The following is a 20056-nucleotide window of genomic DNA, read 5'->3' as shown; positions in this document are numbered from 1 at the left end:
ACAATTCTGACATCTGGATCTTCTACTCGTCTCTTGGATCCGACTCCATCCTGCCGTAGGATAGACCAGGGGCCGGGATGCTGAGCCGAGCTATTTCCCCCCCTTCGGGAGTCCAGACGCTGGTGATGGTGGTAGAGAAGTTGCTCCAATTTCCTGATGTGCCAGGTTCTGCTGTAGATCGGAGGTGTCAGGGGCGCTGTTGGGTCGCCTTTGGTGCGCGCTGAAATGACAACTGACAGCAGAGAGAGAGAACAGTCTTTTAAGGTTTGCCAGCACTGATGCAATTGGTTTACGGTAACATCACCCACATCTGGTTGGCTGGTACTACCTGACCCCGCCCCTAATCAGCTGGCCGTGTGCTCCCATGGAGAGAGGAAGGCTCCCGGGAATGGCAACGCCTGTCCAGTCTTCCTGACTGAATTTTCGCCTAAGCTTCATTTAAACCTCATCTTCCCTTCCTCTCGAAAATCTTTGAGAAATCCGTTGCAAATCAATTACGTGAGTTTCTACAAAATAATGCTTTGTTCAAGGATTTCCAGTCAGGATTTCGAGTGCATCATAGCATGGAAGCAGAAACAAACTGGGCAAAATTACGAATGATCTTGTACTTACATCGGACCAAGGACTCATCTCCTTTCTTATCTTGCAGGACCTCATGCAGCATTTGACACCATCGATCACTGTATCCTGATGCAAAGACTAGAACATTTGTTTGGTGCATCCCAGTTTGTGCTTGTAAACAGTGAATCCCTTTTATTTAGCCTTTGGGCGACATTATCAGAAAACCAAACAAATGTTCTAGTCTTTGCATCAGGATACAGTGATCGTCTGTCAAATGCTGCATGAGGTCCAACAGGAAAAGAGATGAGTGTGTGAATGGGTGAATGATGTCATGTAATGTTAAAGTGCTTAGAGTGGTCAAAAGACTAGAAAAGCTCTGTACAAGTCCATTTACCATTATGTGATACAGTTTCTCTGGATGGAATTGCTCTGGTATCCAGCAGCACTGTGTAGAATCTTGGAGTTCTCTTTGATCAGGTTATGGACTTGAAGGACTGCCTTTTTCCATCTACGGAATAAATCAAAAATCAGGAACTTCCTGTCTCAAAGTGAAAACTAGTCAGGCTGCTCTTGTAAAGCCTCTCCAGCTGATTCAGAATGCTGCAGCACGTGTATTAACAAGAACTAAGAAAAGGGATCATATTACTCCTGTATTAGCTTCTCTGCACTGGCTTCCTGTTAAATCAAGAATAGAATTTTAGTACTTCTCACCTACAAGGCACTTGCTGGTGAGGCACCGTCTTATCTTAAAGAGCTTGTTACACCGTGTTGCCCTACAAGGCATCTACGCTCCGTAGATGCTGGGCTACTTGTGGTTCCTAGAGTTTTAAAAAGTAAGATGGGGGCCAGAGCCTTCAGTTATCAAGCTCCTCTTTTGTGGAACCAGCTTCCACTTTCAGTCCGGGGGGCAGACTCGGTCAGTTCATTTAAGATAAAGCTTAAAACTTTCCTCTTGTATACCTCTTATAGTTAGGGCTTGATCAGGTTAGCCTGGACCAGCACTTAGTTAAGGTCTAGACTGCCGGGGGACTTCTTAGGACACACCAAGCTCCTCTTTTACTCTCACTCACACTTACAATAATCCACATTTTTATTAATCCACATCCCTAATTCAGTTTTGACCTGAGAGTTTGTTGCGCTTTCTCGCCTCGCAGGTCTCCGTAGATCTGGGTTCCTTATGGACCCTGATCCTGACTCCGGGGACACCTACTGCTTCCAACACCGTTGATATTCCATTTCTATTACTGTAAACATTAATGCGGTTCACTAACTTTGTTTCATCAGTATCAGTATTTGTGCTTTCTCGCCTAGCAGGTTTCCATGGATCATGGTTCAATCTGGACCCTGTTCCTGTCAGTGTTGTGCCTGAACGCGTTCATTCTGGTGTCTGTGAACGGCGCGTTCTTTCAGGTTAACGTCGTTCAATAGGTTTCCAGATTCCTATAGAAAACACACCGTAAACGCGCCTTAATAAGTAGGGGAAAAAACACCTGATCTGGCAACACCAGCAGGTGACAGCTGCGTGTAGCAAAGAGGCGGCGTATAATAATCTAAACGAGTTTTATGAAGTTACTGACAAGGTCGGTGAGGATGGGAGGAATCTGACCTTTCTTTGCAAACATTTGCACCTTAATGATAACTGTTGTGTTTTTATTCCTTATTTAAAAAAGACCATTCAAGCAGCATGTGTTTGAGAATGTAATGTAGGGGTGAACGCTGCAGCTGCTGCTGGTGTGGAGTGAATTAAAGCAACATTAAAGCAGCAATCCCCTTAATGCAAATGTAAACCCTGGTTGGATAAGGATTCAAAACTGGATATGAAGATGAAATCTGATGCAAAGCTTCAGTGTTAAAACTGATCAAATAATTGCTGTCTGTGGTTTTGGGCTGTGGCAATAATTTAGAAAAATAGCTTGCAGCAACATACGGAAAAAAAGAACTCAACTAGTTGGAACTGTGAACTTAGTTCAAATATTTTGAAGTTTGAACTATGAACTGAACTAGTTCATTTTAAAATGTGTGAACTGAACTTTGAACTAGTTCATGTAGAAAGTGAACTTTCCCAACACTGGTTCCTGTGCTGCTGTGGCCCTGCGGACACCTGCTGCTGCCAACATTCTGCACCAAGCTGACTCACAAAGGCAGTATTTTGTCTGTCAAAACAATGATTGTCTATGGCCACACTAAGAGGGGGGAAATCTTTTGGGCTTTATCCACAAATTTCCACTACAACAAAGAAGCAACATTCATTTAAAACGACTTTATTTGCCCTCGTTTGCTGAACCAAATCCCTGGAAGCTGCCAATGACATTTACATAGAAAGTCTCATTTTTCTTTGAACCAAAGCCATCAGAATTACATTACATGTCATTTAGCTTACAATAAGTGCATTTCATCCATAAAAGGATACAATCTCAGAAGAACAAGAAACAACAAAGTGCAATTTCATTAAATACGTCGATTTAAAACTTGCTATAGATAAAGCCCTTATACGTACAATTCAAGTGATCCAATTCGTTATTGCTTTTAGTATAGAAAAAGTCTGAAGAGGTGAGACTTTAGTTTCCAGAAACAGATGGCTCATAGAGCTCATTCCACCATTTAGGAGCTGACAGAGCAAAGAGTTGTTATCTTGCTCTCAGGGAGGGAGGAACAAGCAGTTTGGCGGATGCCGAGTCAGTCTAAAAGCAGCTGGAATCACTAAACAACTCTTCAAGACCTTTAGTAAGATTACATTTCTTCAACGTTGACAAAAGGACACAGGAGTTGAATAATACACAGATCAGACATAGCTTAAATGTTCTGATTAATATTTTTCCCCAAGGCGTTTCACAAAATATGCTGCCAAAATGAGAAATACTCCAGTCTTCCTTTCCAAAAAGTTCACCTTAAAAAAATAATAATTAAAAAACATTTGGTCTTTTCCAAGGACCGGAACACTTAAAAACAATTACAAGAGATAAGATGACCCTCAGAGGATGGACGCTAAATAAGTGACCAACGCCCTCTGAATGTTCTCTCCTTGATTGTTTTGATGTGTAATTCAAATAGTAATGTGTAGGCGCCAGCCTCTGGCTCATCTAAAGCAGCTTTCAATCCATTCATTGATCCCATCTGTGAGTTTAAAAAAACCTCTACACAATACAACCAGAGACAACGTCACAATACTAGTTTGTTAAAAAACAAACAAATATATTCACATTTTTTAAATACATTTGGTAGAAGAAAAAAGGCACCATACAAGCTTATCTTGACCTTCCTATAAGTTGATTTTGGATTATATATTTACTGATATAAAATTATAAACAGCACTTTTAAAGAAGACAAATGTCTTTGGAGGCCCACTATCTGGAGAACTTTACTTCACCTTCTGCACCGTTTATCCGTGAACACTTTGTAAAAAGAAACTCTGGAAAACCAGCTACCAAAAAGCTGCAAATGGTTCACTGAAAAGCAAAACTGAAGAGCGGCAGGTTAAATGAGCAGATGATTAAGATACGTGAAACACCACAACACCGTAACCGCAGCGCGTCGTGCTCGACAGCCGGCACCCTTTGCGAGTGTTGCTCTGGGCCGACAACTCTGCTGCAGGCCATTACGATCCTGTCTGAACTCCTCGCCGCGCCGCCCCATTACAACGGTCCCGAGACAGAGCCGATCCTCCCGGGAATCCAGGCACCTTGTTCCGTGCATGTAGACATCAAGCATGCAAGTGTGAACAACGTCGCTAGAGGTGGGTGGTGGTTCCTGAGAGCGGGTCGTCGTCGTAATACCTGACCAGCTGCATGCAAGGGGACAGTAACGGCTGTCAGTCATCGCTTCCTGCCTAGCCACATGGACTCAAAGACGCAATTCATCACTTAATACCAAAACCACGGGGACTTTGCATGCAGAAACAAACTCAAGAGACGGCAAAGATTCAACCTACAAAAACAGAGCCACTAAAAAATAATAATTACAAAAATGAAAGTGATTCTCACGTTTGCTGTCTGCAGAACGCGGAGGAGCTCATGGATTCATGCTTATATTCACCTGGAGTGATTGTGCGCCGTGTTCGTTGCAGTTCACTAATGCTTGCGGGGTGGCTACCTAAAAGAGAGGAAAGTGTAGAGAATGCACATCAATTTCAAGGCCGGCAGGGTCAGAGGTCGTAAGGTCAAATAATCCCGGAGAGAACAGGTTTGGAACACTAAACCTACCTGCTGTGCACACTACTAGTCATCACCACCAAAGGGCTCCGACATATGTTAAACACACACTGAACATCTCTAAGCATCAATGCGACCGTACCTGTACCATGTGTTCGTTCTCTGCTGTGTTCCCATCGTACATGTAGGACGCCTAAAAAAAAAAAGATACAACAATAAATCACTTTGAATGATGCATTATGTAGTGTGCTGGAGACACATTGAATGTCACATCCCGGGCTGCTGACCACACCCACTGCACCTTGTCCCGCCTCCATTGGTGGCGCATAAAGAGGTAAACAGCAACTGGCATGATGACGTGGAAGACCAGAGACACCCATAAAAGAATCTGCAGGTCCTCTACAAGAAGAGAGATCACAGGGAACTTCCATGAGGATCATAAAGGGAGACAACTAATGTTAACTGGAGCACACCTGTAGTTATTTTATGTCACTAACGGGTGTACTGGGATAATAACTCAGGCAAACGTTCAATGACGCATCCAGGGGTCCGTTTCAAGAAGCGGGTTTAGTGGAAACTCAGTTTGTTAACCCTGAGATGAGGGAAACTCTGGGTTTCAGAAAGAGAGGTAACTACGCCTCAGGGTGAGTCGCCATGGTAACTAAGCCTATGAACCTAACCCGGTCGGGAGCAGGTTTCTCTTCAAGAAACCTCGAGTTTCTTTCACAGGCTCCTCCCCCTGACAGCAGCCAGCCAATGACACAGCGCATTCTTTGTGTAATTTACTTCATTTGCAGACGGCGGTTTCCTTTAAACATCGGTGATGGAGAATATTAGTGAAGCTGCTGTATGCAGAGCCGTGAGAAACATCTTTTAAACGCGTTTGTTCCCTGGAATCAAACCAGTGAGAAACATTAAAGAGGGATTCCACAGGATGCACCTGAAAAAAACACTATAGGTTCATACTATTAAACCAGTTTTTACTAGCGATATCATTCCTGTGATGAACTATGAACATGGTGTGTAGTGCATTCTAAATGCAGTAAAAATGTAATTTCCACACTGATAATTAGTAAAACGTATGGATAATGATTGAATATTAGGTCCTAACACTATATTGGAACTTCCGCATTGACCCGAGCAGCAGTTTTCTCCCACGTTTCTCTGTCTTTTAATCAACTCAGAGGTTAGCGTTTGCCTCAGAGGTTGTTCAACCTTCTACTTGAAACGGACCCCAGGGGCACAAGACACACAGGGCTTTAATACACAGGGGAGGTGTGGGTGATTGGACACAGGCGGAGACAATCAGGGACACTGCAGACAGTCACAGGACAAGGCAGGAAGTGCAAGTGGCATGAAACTACAAAATAAAACATGAAGTAAACCCAAACCAGGACAAATGTACTCACATGGAATATTGCAGAACAAAGAGAAAACGTTACTAAGCGCTCATTTGCAGAGGTTAACGGTTAATCCGGTTAAATATGCAGGTTTTTGAGTATTTTTTATTCTTTTTTTCCTCGTACAAAGGATAGTTGTACAATGTCTAATTGCTGCAGGGCTGTTGTCTTTGGTAAGATTTAAATAAAACAACATTGGTACAAATGCAAACTTAAGTTAAGATAAAGATTGAGTCTTTATGTGGGTGTTCTTCTAGTAAAGCAAAAAACTACATTTACAGTCATTGTAACGTTTAAAAATAATCGTATAAATATCAAAGAAATATAAAAATGAAAAGGCCATGATGTATTTTGTATAAGAAAAACATGGATGAGAGGATAACTTACCGTTCTTAGCTTCTAGAACTTCAGTCAACGATGAAAGGGAAAGAAGGAAAAAAAGCTAAGTATCATTATAATTGTAAAAACTTGCAATAGAAAACAAATTAGAAAACGATAGGTCCAAGCAAGTGACTTCTACAGAGGAGCATTAAAACAAGAGAACTGCTGCTTTGGATGAGTACAATTTCTGTGAGTTTTTTTTGTTGACTTGTTAGTTTCCAAAATGCAGCAAAATCAGGGGAAATATATATAAAAAAAAAAAAAAACAACAGACAAAACACCGGCTATTGCACGAAACCCGGATAAGGGATTAAGTACTTACTTAATACTTACTTGGCCGGGTTTAATTCAACCTGAGCTAAATTCCTCCAGGATCCCACAGCCTCATGTGTTAAATAGCTCCTCCTTCTCAGCGCGACTCGCCAAACGTGCAACCGATGAAGCCGCGACGAGCAAATCACACTAAGTCGAGCTGCGCATTCTACCTTGTGCTGGTGTTCTTTATTCTACTTTTCTGCGATACCCCCCACCCCCGGATCTAGAAGAGATCCCAATCAAAAATGGCCCAATTGTAGCGACAAATCTTTTATCTTTGGCAATAAATGCAAATACACAGCTTACCAGTGGGACTTGCTATCCTTGCGTTTGGTGTTGCTGTTGCTGTTGTTGTTGTTGTTGTTGTTGACATTTCTGGCAGAGTTGTTTCATTCTGTGTTGCTGTCAGATTGGAAACTGCAGAAACGTAGGAAGTCATTCAGTAATGCAACATCACATTATGGGGGGCAATAAATGCAATATAAGTTTCAGTATACCAACAAGAAGAATGTCGTAGCAGTGGTGGTGGTACTTGATCAAATTAAAGGTAGAATTTCGCAGGTAAAAGTACCGGCGGCTACACTGTACTGTGTAGTTTAGGCACGGTGTAGTGCGTGTAGTACTTGGGACTCTACGTATGGTACGTCATGCTCTACGTAGCGTTAAAACATTTTAAATTTATTTTGAAACTAAAACTTTTTTATTTTTTAAACCAACATTTAAAATCATTTAGATCGAATGGATCATTGCTGGTGGCAGGTGGGGTTTTGTCACTGCTTGAAAAGGCAAAGGACGCCTTACGAGTCGATTTAAACTGAACGCTCAACTCTCGATGAAGTGATGACCTCATCGTATGAAGCACATTCCCACAGCTTACCGTTGGGATGGGAAGTCGTGCTCGGACCTATCGGCTGTGCTGTTGGCTCTGATGTTGCTATCATTGCTGTTGTTGTTGTTGTTGGTTTTGGTGTTGCTGTTGGTGGTCTTGGTGTTGTTGTTATTGCTGTTGTTGTTGTTGGTTTTGGTGTTGCTGTTGGTGGTCTTGGTATTGTTGTTATTGCTGTTGTTGTTGTTGTTGCTGTTGTTGTTGTTGTTGTTGATGTTGTTGTTGTTGCTGTTGGTGGTGTTGTTGGTGGTCTTGGTGTTGTTGTTATTGCTGTTATTGTTGTTGTTGGTGTTGTTGTTGCTGTTGTTGGTGTTGTTGTTGCTGTTGGTGTTGTTGTTGTTGTTATTGTTGTTGTTGTGGTCTGTGTTGTTGTCGGATTGGAAACTGCAGAAACGTAGGAAGTCACTCAGTAATACAATACACACAGTAATACTACTACAGTAATATTACTAGTATTTAGTGGTACATTTAGATTTGCACAATCTAACCACCTTTCTTGCATTTTGTTTAAATGGTCTAAAGTTGATGCAGTGAGGTTTTTAGTGACTTACAAGTCACAAGTGCAAGTGGTCCTGCACTGAACCCGAGCAAGTGAGCCCTTAATCCGGTCCGTGTGAAAACATCATGTCTTCATCACCACCATAATAAATGAACCGTACAGTAACGTGACAGGCGGTTGCTGTCGCGGTTTTCTTGCTCAGCAGCCCGTGCCGGTCCAACCAGAGAGCACACGGCCTCCCTGCACCCTCCACTGCCACCGGCCCTCTACGGAGTACCAGCTTTTAATGTCTCTGAGATTGAGTTTGACACCACTGTACTAAACAGAATAAAAGATGTTTAAGATCCTGTTATGAATCAGTGTTGATATAAATCAGAGAATGCTTTGCATCGACGATGCAAAAAGCATGACAATCAACAGGAGACGATGCACATAAGCGAACCAAAGCTCTAAAGGCAACGGTTGCATATGCATCCATTGTTCTGTGCCTGTACATTAGGAACTTTTAAAAGTGTGGGAGGCCGAGACCTGCAGTTGTGCAACAGCAAAGAGTTTTCTGCCTTTCCGATGCCCAGATTCAACACGGACCTCTAAATGGAATGGGTTACTTACCACTACATGGTGTTTCTGGGAGTATTTTGTCTTTTGGGAGCATGTGATCTAAACAAAAAGATAACAGATAATGAATAAAAGGAACACAGTGATCAACCCCTCAAACCCACAATAACAATCACAGCATAGGAGGCATACTCACTGTAGTTGCAGACTGTGACGCGAGAGAGAAGAAAAGAAAATGATGAGGTTCAATATCATTAAAACATCTTCAGCGTCACGCTTTAGCGCAATAGTTATTGAGGTTTTGAACAATAATCAAAAATGAGTCAAAAATGATTGAATGATTTTAAAAAGCGCCCTCTTTTGCATGAACTTGTTTTAAACGATCCAAACAAAGCTTCATGACAAAAGGTGCTGACAATTTTAGCATGAATGCCTCGATCAGTGGTCGTTGCTCACAGGCTTCCATCCACTAGCTGAGCATAGAGGTCCAGGGTATTAAGCATCAGAGGACATGGTGAGCGGAATAAAGGGATACACGTGCCAGCAGACTGTTTCTATTGGCGGGGGGGGGGTGTTAGAGTAGTATCTATTTGAAGTACCTTTAGAAGTCTTGTGGAGCTGTTGGGATATCAAACACAGGATGTGAAAGAAAGGGACTTTCACAGAAGATCGGTTTTCGCACTCGGGCAGTGTCTTGTTGGCTACATTCTGTGGAGGGGGAAATAAGAGCAACACAATAATTCATGAGTTTGGAAGGAAGGTGAGAATTGGAACATCACAATTCTTCACATAAGTTGATAAGTGACACCAACTTCACAGATAGATTTGTCCGGTCCACAGCATTCGCCTAGCATTATACACGTTGGGTCTTCCGGCCTCTGAATGCACGTCGTCTGGTAAGTACAGATAATTTGGTCCTGCGTTGGGAGGAACACAAGTACACACTAAATCACACATCCATTGCAGTGAGGCCCCCTATTGAATGAAATGCATTCACGTGTATCGACACGGAACCTTGAGATACTTTTTGCTCCTCACAGTTTGTTACCTTGGGATCTTCAGTAATCACCACGTCAAAGTGTTCTGCCAGTTTATTTTCCTTCTGGAGGAGGAAGATAGAAGTGGGGAAAGAGAAAACATTATCAATTGTTTACTGGAAGCTAATGGTTTTAATTTTTTTTTTTTACTATTGTATTGAGACAGACTCAATTTGAAGGCTCAATAACAGTATAACAGTACAGCCCCCCCCCCCCCTCACCGAAAAAGTGTGCAATCGTTTTTATTTTATTTTGCCCAACTACACCTAGGGAAAACACTGCATTATGTTTTACTGCATTACTCGTTACGAGTGTTTCTGTATCTCTAAGGGCAGTGGTCCATGCATTTGTGTATGTGTGCATATCTTGAAAATTGATAAAACTAAATTTGATCACAGAGAACGAACTTGACATGCATTGACTGGGGGCAGAGGGGGAGAGGGAGGGAGGGAGAGAGGGGGAGAGGGAGGGAGGGAGAGAGGGGGTGAGGGAGAGAGGGGAGAGGGGGAGACATGAGCAGTATCGGAAAGACGGCGAAAAAGACACCCTGTTAAATGTGTAAATAGTAGGGCCGGGACTTTAGCGCATTAATTACGATTAATTAATTACACAAAAAATAACACATTAAACATTTTTTAAGCATTTTTACGCTTATTTTTTGCACCGCAGGACGTTTCTCACTGGATGAGTTTTGGAGGACCGAGGTTTTGAATGTAGGACATTTACTTTATAAAGAAGTTATTACTACTTTTTCTGCAGTAAATAGTCTGAATAATGTATTGGCCACTATTCACTTGTCAGGGATTGAAGTTGAAGAACTATTATTATTATTATTATTAATATCTCTCTTGGCAAAGTAAATAAGACAGAAAGTGATTCCTAACAGGAGCCCAATTATTGTTCATTGAATATAAAACCTGTTCTGTGGACATCCTTTGTATTTCACTAGCCAATGCGTGTGGAGTGGAATAAATTAATAAAAAGTTTAATATTTGCCTCTGTGCTGTAGTGGAGTAAAAAGTAGAATATTTGCCACCAGGAGAGCAGCTGGTTTTGATGGTTTAGGTTTTCTCTTTGTTGGATTAGATCACAGAGCACAGATAATCTGTCCTCTACGTTAAGAGTAATCTGCTTTCACAACTGTGGACTTTGCTCAAACAGAAAATATGAACTACAAAAAAAATATGAACATATACCCATTTATCCAGTTCCAGATAGTCCATACACATCTCCTCCGACGGACGCATTACGTTGAGGAACACCTAGAAGACAACAGCGGCATAAACAAGGGCCCTTTCTGAAGAGTCCTGGTGAGCATTCATGCAACATGAGTAACATTGAGCTGTTTTGGACACTTACGAAGACAAACGCGTAGGTCATGTATGTCAAAGATGTCATGGTGCCACCGCGATCATTCAGAGTCACGCTACACGGAGAGAAGAAGAGGAAAGTCTGTTGTTGGGTTCGTCATCACTCACACAGCAACAGACACACAAAACATTCAAGATGGCTCATTAGCATTAAGACTTAAAAGAGGTGAGGATCCTTTGGTATTTTGACAAAATTATATTTTAGACTTTTCATTCGGAAAACAAAAGAACCATGTCAACTTGTGGTAAAAGAGCATAATATGGGCCATTTAATAATTAGTGTGTAAGCCAAATGTTTGTCTCCTAATCCTCTCTCCCTGTCACCCAAACCCATCATTTCAAAATAAAAGCCCCAAACGGCCAACTGCAACCACTACTATTGCTAATGCTATTAACACGGCTATAAACAGTTCTACTACTACCAATATTACTGCTACCACCACTACTACTTGTCACGGTTTGGTCTCTCTTCCTGGTTTATTTTGTAGTTTTCACGTCTCTTGTTGTTCCTGGGTAACTTCACTTCCTGCCTTGTCCTGTGATTGCCTGATTGATTCCACCTGTGTCCAATCACCTGCACCTCCCTTGTGTATTTAAGCCCTGTGTGCCTGTTGTCCTGTGTCGTGTCATTGTCTATGTGTCCCTTGCCGTTGGAGCACGTTATTGTTTTCTTGTCAAGATTAAAGAGCACGTTGTTCGAGAACCTCTGCATTTGAGTCCTGCTTCCGCCTGCTCCAGCACCGTTCTTGACAGAATGACACGACCAAGGAAGGACTCAGCAGGGTTTTACCCTAATGATAAATATTTGGGAACTCGCCTTGCGTTTGGGGGACCACGGAGCATGCAGCAGGCTGCCCGGCGAAACACCGGCATGCCAGCGGACTCCTGGAGCGACCTGGGGCCTGACTACCTCGACGTAAGAAGCCCATTTTTTCAATGGAAGACTAATGTCGTTGTTGGCCCCAGGAGCTACCAGGAGGAATGCTTCAGGCTCCGGGACCTCCTCAATCCGAGGAGAAGGAGCCGACGAACCCCCGCAGTCCCGGCTCCCGACTCGGCCCCCAGATATCCGTTCCAGCCTGAGCGGGCCCCAAGACGCCCGTTTCAGCCTGAGCGGGCCCCAAGACGCCCGTTCCAGCCTGAGCGGGCCCCAAGACGCCTGTTCCAGCCTGAGCGGGCCCCAAGACTCCCGTCTCCGCCCGTTCCGGCCCCCAGAGTCCAGTCTCCGCCCGTTCCGGCCCCCAGAGTCCAGTCTCCGCCCGTTCCGGCCCCCAGAGTCCAGTCTCCGCCCGTTCCGGCCCCCAGAGTCCAGTCTCCGCCCGTTCCGGCCCCCAGAGTCCAGTCTCCGCCCGTTCCGGCCCCCAGAGTCCAGTCTCCGCCCGTTCCGGCCCCCAGAGTCCAGTCTCCGCCCGTTCCGGCCCCCAGAGTCCAGTCTCCGCCCGTTCCGGCCCCCAGAGTCCAGTCTCCGCCCGTTCCGGCCCCCAGAGTCCAGTCTCCGCCCGTTCCGGCCCCCAGAGTCCAGTCTCCGCCCGTTCCGGCCCCCAGAGTCCAGTCTCCGCCCGTTCCGGCCCCCAGAGTCCAGTCTCCGCCCGTTCCGGCCCCCAGAGTCCAGTCTCCGCCCGTTCCGGCCCCCAGAGTCCAGTCTCCGCCCGTTCCGGCCCCCAGAGTCCAGTCTCCGCCCGTTCCGGCCCCCAGAGTCCAGTCTCCGCCCGTTCCGGCCCCCAGAGTCCAGTCTCCGCCCGTTCCGGCCCCCAGAGTCCAGTCTCCGCCCGTTCCGGCCCCCAGAGTCCAGTCTCCGCCCGTTCCGGCCCCCAGAGTCCAGTCTCCGCCCGTTCCGGCCCCCAGAGTCCAGTCTCCGCCCGTTCCGGCCCCCAGAGTCCAGTCGCCGCCCGTTTCGGCCCCCAGAGTCCAGTCTCCTTCCCCGCCCCCACGGCCCCCGACGATGACCCCTCCCTCCCACCCTCTTGTGACCGCCTGGAAGTCGGTCCTTGAAGGGGGGGTGGGGTCAGGGGTTGGGCCGGAGCCCCACGCCACGACGACGCCGCAGCCGCACTGCTCGGCGCCCCCCGCCACGACGACGCCGGAGCCGCACAGCTCGGCGCCCCTCGCCACGACGACGCCGGAGCCGCTCAGCTCGGCGTCCCCCGCCACGACGACGCCGGAGCCGCACAGCTCGGCGCCCCCCGCCACGACGATGACGACGCCGGAGCCGCACAGCTCGGCGCCCCTCGCCGCGACGACGCCGGAGCCGCACAGCTCGGCGCCCCCCGCCGCGACGACGCCGGAGCCGCACAGCTCGGCGCCCCCCGCCGCGACGACGCCGGAGCCGCACAGCTCGGCGCCCCCCGCCGCGACGACGCCGCAGCCGCACAGCTCGGCGCTCACCGCCACTCCGAGGCCCGGTCGCCGACCCAGCAGGGCCCCCGAGACCCCGAGGCCCGGTCGCCGACCCGGCAGGGCCCCCGAGACCCCGAGGCCCGGTCGCCGACCCGGCAGGGCCCCCGAGACCCCGAGGCCCGGCCGCCGACCCGGCAGACCCCCCGAGATCCTGAGGCCCGGCCGCCGACCCGGCAGACCCCTCGAGACCCTGAAGCCCGGCCGCCGTAGCGGTCGGCCCCCCGAGACCCTGAAGCCCGGCCGCCGTAGCGGTCGCCCCCCCGAGACCCTGAAGCCCGGTCGCCGTAGCGGTAGACCCCCCGAGGGACCCGACGAGTGGCCACCATCACCCTGAGTTCCCTGCGCGGTCCAAGATCGTTGGGTTCCCACCCTCCCTCCCCTTGTCTGTGTTTCTCTGGTTCTGTTCCCCTTGAGGACCGTCTGGAATTCGGTCCTTGAGGGGGGGGTTCTGTCACGGTTTGGTCTCTCTTCCTGGTTTATTTTGTAGTTTTCACGTCTCTTGTTGTTCCTGGGTAACTTCACTTCCTGCCTTGTCCTGTGATTGCCTGATTGATTCCACCTGTGTCCAATCACCTGCACCTCCCTTGTGTATTTAAGCCCTGTGTGCCTGTTGTCCTGTGTCGTGTCATTGTCTATGTGTCCCTTGCCGTTGGAGCACGTTATTGTTTTCTTGTCAAGATTAAAGAGCACGTTGTTCGAGAACCTCTGCATTTGAGTCCTGCTTCCGCCTGCTCCAGCACCGTTCTTGACACTACTGCTGCTACTACTTACCTTACTGCTGTAAGTTTTGACGATAACATTGATTAGCTTTCATTGTTTGACTATATTGTAATTCAGATCTTAACTTCTTTGGATGATGCAAGACCGTCTTGCCGTGAGGCAACAGTTTAAACCACCTCAGCATGCTGCACATACAATAAACATGACAACAGTCAGAGATGCTGCCTTTTTGACTGTTAAACCAAAAGCAACTTACAGCAACATTACGAAGCGTACAATTTGAATGACATTTCCCATAATCTATAGTCTTCATTTCAAATCAAACAATCCCCCGCCGTGACATTTTGTTGTTTAATCAGCGATTGGATAAGTGCTTCTTTGACACACCTTACATGTAAAAGTATTCTTTGTGGTATTGTTTCATTCGTTCCACAGTTGTGGACAACGTGTCTCAGCAAGATGATGTTCAAGAAAGACCGTCGACGAGCACAAATGGAACCAGATGTGTCTCCTACCATGGAGGGCATTTAGGCTTGTCACAACTGGTTTTGCTTTTACTGTATAGTCTACATAGTGAGATGAGTGACAGATTGATAGTGTTATCGTGGTGTTTTCAATGAAAATATGTTATCTCTTTCTCTGTAGAGGCTGGCATGGCACGCATACAGGTCAGACTGATCTGACACTGCAACTCTGAGGGAGTCTTCCAGATGGGCTTCAGTGAGGCGTGCGGTGTTGGTTCTTGTCAGAAAAGGCAGATTCGCAGAGATCCCAGCGAGCATTTGTTGGTTGAAAATACGTTGTCTATGCCGACGTTGAAAAATGGTTTTAAAAGTGAACGTTTTTTCAACATCTATTTGTAGGCGTTGAAAAGACGTCTATATTTAGACCACATTTCGACGTGATTTTTAACATGGTAAAATGTCGTCCTCTACTTTGTGCTATAGAGTTATTTTATAGGTTTAAAGAGAAATGACGTCCACATTTGTACGTTTACCACCGGTATTAAAAATCACGTTGAAAACGGGTCTAAACATAGACGTCTTTTCAACATCTATTTGGAGAAGTTGAAAAAAAAAAAACGTTGACTTTTAAACCATTTTCAACGTCGGTCAACCAACGTCTTTACAACCAAAAAATGCTCACTGGGAGACAGACAGGCAACGTCGGTCCTAGATGCTGGGCGTACACCTCCGTACTTCTGTGTGTCCACAAGGCCCCAATGGCTCAGCACAGACTGATGGGTTTTACGGTGCACTGTTACCATATTAACCTCCACCTGTCCAGTATGCAAGTTGAACATTGCTCTTAGCTGCTTAGCTACGCATGTCGTGACCATGTGCATGAAAAGGGTTTGAGGAAGGGATTAAAAAAAAGTTGCGGCCGGGCGTGGCGCAGAACCGGAACCATGTTGTTGTTTTTAATTAACCAAAGTAAAGGCGTACCATACACCCTCGGCTACATTGGTGACAGCGGTGCTTCCTGCTAGTAAAGAAAATAAAACCCATCGTCAGATAAGTGTAAAAGACCGTTCATCGACGTGAGCGCCAGCTAGCTACTGTTAGCCACTGCTAACACGCAGTTCGCTGTTGTCATTATTAAACTTTTCTAATACACACTTTGCCTTTTCCCTGAAGTCTTTGTTCATCCCTCCTCACAGGTTCCTGTGGATGGAGGTTACATCTGATGGAGTTTGTCCCTGCAGTTGTCCCGCCTTACACCTGGCGTACTACTCTGAATATTTGAATAATTTCTGTCGTAGGAATTGAACATACTGTACATCTTTAAGTTGTTATTTCTGTACACACATAGTCCTCCCTTAGGTTTTGTCCAGTTGAAGGGAGTTTTCCGCGTGTCCATGTGATGCTGCATGCTTACAGACTGTAAAGCTCCCTCAGTCTTATTTTTAATTTTGGGTTGAACAAAATAAAATGAATTGAATTAACATGTTGACTAGAGGCATCTGCAACTGAGGGGTGTTCTGCGCAGTTTGAATCGTTGAGTGACAGATCTTGGGACCTGCCGATCGTATCTGCCGTTGTGATGGTTTTGGGACAGGATGTTGCATGTTTACAGACTCTAAAGCTCCCCGGGGCTTATTTTTCAGGGACGCGACTCCCTTTACACAAATAATCATCGAGTGACGATGAGAGTGACAGAGCTGATTTCAGGTATACGATCCGGATTCAAGTGACTCAGAACCACATCTTGTTGCAGAAAATGATTCAGAAAAATGGTTTACAAACACAAAATTCTAAACTAACTGGTTCATGTTGTTGCTGCACTTATAATTTCATATTCTGTTTTGCATAGGAAGAATAAATACAAATTAATCAAATTGTTGTGGGCTGTTGACATGACAACTGACTGTAACTTGTACTTTTACAGCGAGCAATTTATCCCTTGAAAAGACGTTGCAAAATTATTTAAAAGTGAAAGTTGTTTCGACGTCTATGTTTAAACCAGTTTTCAACGTGATTTTTAATATCGGTGGTAAACGTACGAATGTGGACGTCATTGATTTTTCAACTTATAAAATAATGCTATAGCACAAAGTAGAGGACGACATTTTACCGTATTAAAAATCCCGTTGATATGCGGTCTAAACCTAGACGTCTATTTAACGTCTTTTCAACCAAAAAATGAACTTCGCCACTTCCTAATTACAACCCGCTTATTAAATGGATTACTGTTACCCCACACGTGCCCACATCAGCCCAATACCGGCTATAAAACATGATGGGGAAGGGGATTCATCATTCGGGACAGTATGCAATCAGGTCTAAACTATGGTTACGCCCTTGATGTAAATACATGGTCCCGGAGACGAGGGTAGCGCGACCATCCGTAGGGAAAACCCATGGTCGTAAGATACTCAATGACGTGCAATTTGCACGAGGGACGTAAACTAAACGCAACTACCGACACCTTCCACCAACTACCGACACCTTCCACCGACACCTGGCGATCTGACAGAGGGACCTTCCACCGACTTTTCGCAGTGGGCCACATGGGCATCATGTGGCCCCCCCTGCCGCTCTCTGTCCGCTGCTGCAAGGGCCACGCGAACAATATCTGCGACATAGTCCTGTCGGTGTGTTAGAACGATCGGGGACACACTGCACGCGCAGTGCATGTAAGGCTCTCCTTCCGGTCACCGTGAGCCGCGCCGCTCCGTTTCTCCGGTAACCGGGGCCCTAAATCCTAACCGAACATACACTCACCGGCCACTTTATTAGGTACACCTGTCCAACTGCTTGTTAACACTTAATTTCTAAGCAGCCAATCACATGACGGCAACTCAGTGCATTTAGGCATGTAGACATTGTCAAGACAATCTCCTGCAGTTCAAACCGAGCATCAGTATGGGGAAGAAAGGTGATTTGAGTGACTTTGAACGTGGCATGATTGTTGGTGCCAGAAGGGCTGGTCTGAGTATTTCAGAAACTGCTAATCTACTGGGATTTTCACGCACAACCATCTCTAGGGTTTACAGAGAATGGTCCGAAAAAGAAAAAACATCCAGTGAGCGGCAGTTCTGTGGGCGGAAATGCCTTGTTGATGCCAGAGGTCAGAGGAGAATGGCCAGACTGGTTCGAGCTGATAGAAGGGCAACAGTGACTCAAATAACCACCCGTTACAACCAAGGTGGGCATAAGAGCATCTCTGAACGCACAGTACGTCAAACTTTGAGGCAGATGGGCTACAGCAGCAGAAGACCACACCGGGTGCCACTCCTTTCAGCTAAGAACAGGAAACTGAGGCTACAATTTGCACAAGCTCATCGAAATTGGACAATAGAAGATTGGAAAAACGTTGCCTGGTCTGATGAGTCTCGATTTCTGCTGCGACATTCGGATGGTAGGGTCAGAATTTGGCGTCTACAACATGAAAGCATGGATCCATCCTGCCTTGTATCAACGGTTCAGGCTGGTGGTGGTGGTGTCATGGTGTGGGGAATATTTTCTTGGCACTCTTTGGGCCCCTTGGTACCAATTGAGCATCGTTGCAACGCCACAGCCTACCTGAGTATTGTTGCTGACCATGTCCATCCCTTTATGGCCACAATGTACCCAACTTCTGATGGCTACTTTCAGCAGGATAAAGCGCCATGTCATAAAGCTGGAATCATCTCAGACTGGTTTCTTGAACATGACAATGAGTTCGCTGTACTCAAATGGCCTCCACAATCACCAGATCTCAATCCAATAGAGCATCTTTGGGATGTGGTGGAACGGGAGATTCGCATCATGGACGTGCAGCTGACAAATCTGCGGCAACTGTGTGATGCCATCATGTCAATATGGACCAAACTCCCTGAGGAATGCTTCCAGCACCTTGTTGAATCTATGCCACGAAGAATTGAGGCAGTTCTGAAGGCAAAAGGGGGTCCAACCCGTTACTAGCATGGGGTACCTAATAAAGTGGCCGGTGAGTGTAGCTTTAAACGGCACGCGATTAACGGAAGCAACAGGCTGGGGGAGGAATGCGGCTGGCTCGAGCCCACACGCAGTAAAAGCCATTTGAACCACATGGATCTGATCGATTCATGAAATAACCAAACGTAAGAGCGCGTGGGGAGCAGCTTACCTTGCTGTTGTGTCGCAGTAGTTTGTCTGCTCATCCAAGAGTTGCGCCCATTATCCTCACTGCTTTCCTTTCACTTTCTCCGAGCAGGGCACTCCGGCCCCCTCTCTCGCCTTCTCCCTCTCTCTCGAAGGAAATACCACACCTCCCAACTGTGCGTGAAGGTCAGTCATAGATGTGCGGGTATACAGATAGGTAGCGATGGACGCACTTCTCAGAGGCATTTCGAGAGGGCTGCTTTATTTCGTTTTAACCCCTGCTACCACCAGAGTGTTTAACCATTACTTTTCCAATGACAACAGGTAGAATTAAATACAAAAGAAGCCCTGAAGCAGATCTGATTTGGGACTAAACAAATTTAACAGCTTTTTTGGCATTCAAGCCTTAATGCATTCACAAATCTATCTTTCACATTTGCAAAACCTTTGTTGCATTTGAGAAAGAGCAAGAGCAAAAACAAATACACACATACCTAGACTTCGTTGGATAGGTTCAAAGACAATAGCATCTATATTGACTAGAGATCAGATTAGTGACTTGTTTGGCTCTGTGTTACTGGAGTTTCTGTCAGTGCAGAAACAAGTTTGTGAGAAAAATAGAAAAACCCATTCTCAAACTCACTCAAAATTGAAACTTGATTATTTGTGAAAAAGCCTTTTTTGCTAATAATTAAAAAGCCTGGAGACTGACTAATGATTTATCATGAGCAATTTAATTTTTATAAAGACTATTTGTTTCTTTTCTTTTTGTGGGCTTCCATATAGAAGATGCCATTTCTAAGTCTACATATACATATATATATATATATATATATCTATATATATTAGGGCCGGGACTCGTTTAAAAATATTAATCTAATTAATTAGAGGCTTTGTAATTAATGAATTGAAATTAATTGCATTTTAATTGCATAAATATTTGACCTGAGAACAGTGAGAAGTAATTTTTTTCACATGGATTTTTATTTTTGTTCAACCAATGCCGGCAGACAAGTGTGTTGTGTTGTGGATTCCAGCCTGAGAACCAATGAGAATTGAGGTTGGATTCAAAAGCATCAACAGGTGTGTGGTGGAACAGTGCAGGGAGATAGCAGGAAGGCTGAAGTGTGGAGGATCCTCAGTTCAAACCTGCTCTCTCAGAAGGAGGCTTTGGTTGCAGTCAGGGCTTCAAACTGTAAACTTTGAAACAGTTTTGAGG

General features: G+C 45.7%; 1 protein-coding gene across 5 annotated transcripts; it reads right to left on the bottom strand.

Moving 5' to 3' along the window:
- Nucleotides 1–144: 144 nt before the first annotated feature.
- Nucleotides 145–18992, bottom strand: LOC119220805 (mucin-5AC-like). 5 transcript variants are annotated; one of them, XR_009957144.1, is made up of 16 exons: nt 18863–18992; nt 11145–11211; nt 10982–11047; nt 9797–9850; nt 9561–9665; nt 9348–9456; nt 8945–8956; nt 8803–8850; nt 7683–8075; nt 7112–7222; nt 6497–6514; nt 5011–5108; nt 4852–4902; nt 4594–4650; nt 956–1069; nt 156–232 (listed from the first exon to the last, which is right to left on the bottom strand). XR_009957144.1 is itself a non-coding variant. In XM_062566188.1 (15 exons), exons 2-15 carry the CDS (start codon nt 11181–11183, stop codon nt 188–190), a joined length of 1206 nt encoding a protein of 401 aa, XP_062422172.1. In that variant the 5' UTR covers nt 11184–11211; nt 18863–18992; the 3' UTR covers nt 145–187. The 5 variants fall into 5 exon arrangements, 4 of the variants coding, with proteins under 4 accessions (XP_062422172.1, XP_062422173.1, XP_062422174.1 ...); XM_062566188.1 differs by lacking the exon at nt 956–1069 and having other exon boundaries at nt 145–232; XM_062566189.1 differs by lacking the exon at nt 156–232 and having other exon boundaries at nt 768–1069.
- Between the last annotated feature and the right edge of the window lie 1064 nt (nt 18993–20056).

The sequence above is a fragment of the Pungitius pungitius genome, chromosome 12, assembly GCF_949316345.1.
Source record: "Pungitius pungitius chromosome 12, fPunPun2.1, whole genome shotgun sequence".
In the NCBI taxonomy this organism is placed as follows: Eukaryota; Metazoa; Chordata; class Actinopteri; order Perciformes; family Gasterosteidae; genus Pungitius; species Pungitius pungitius.
Note: the sequence above shows the minus strand (reverse complement) of the source record. Positions and strands in the feature narration are given on the sequence as shown.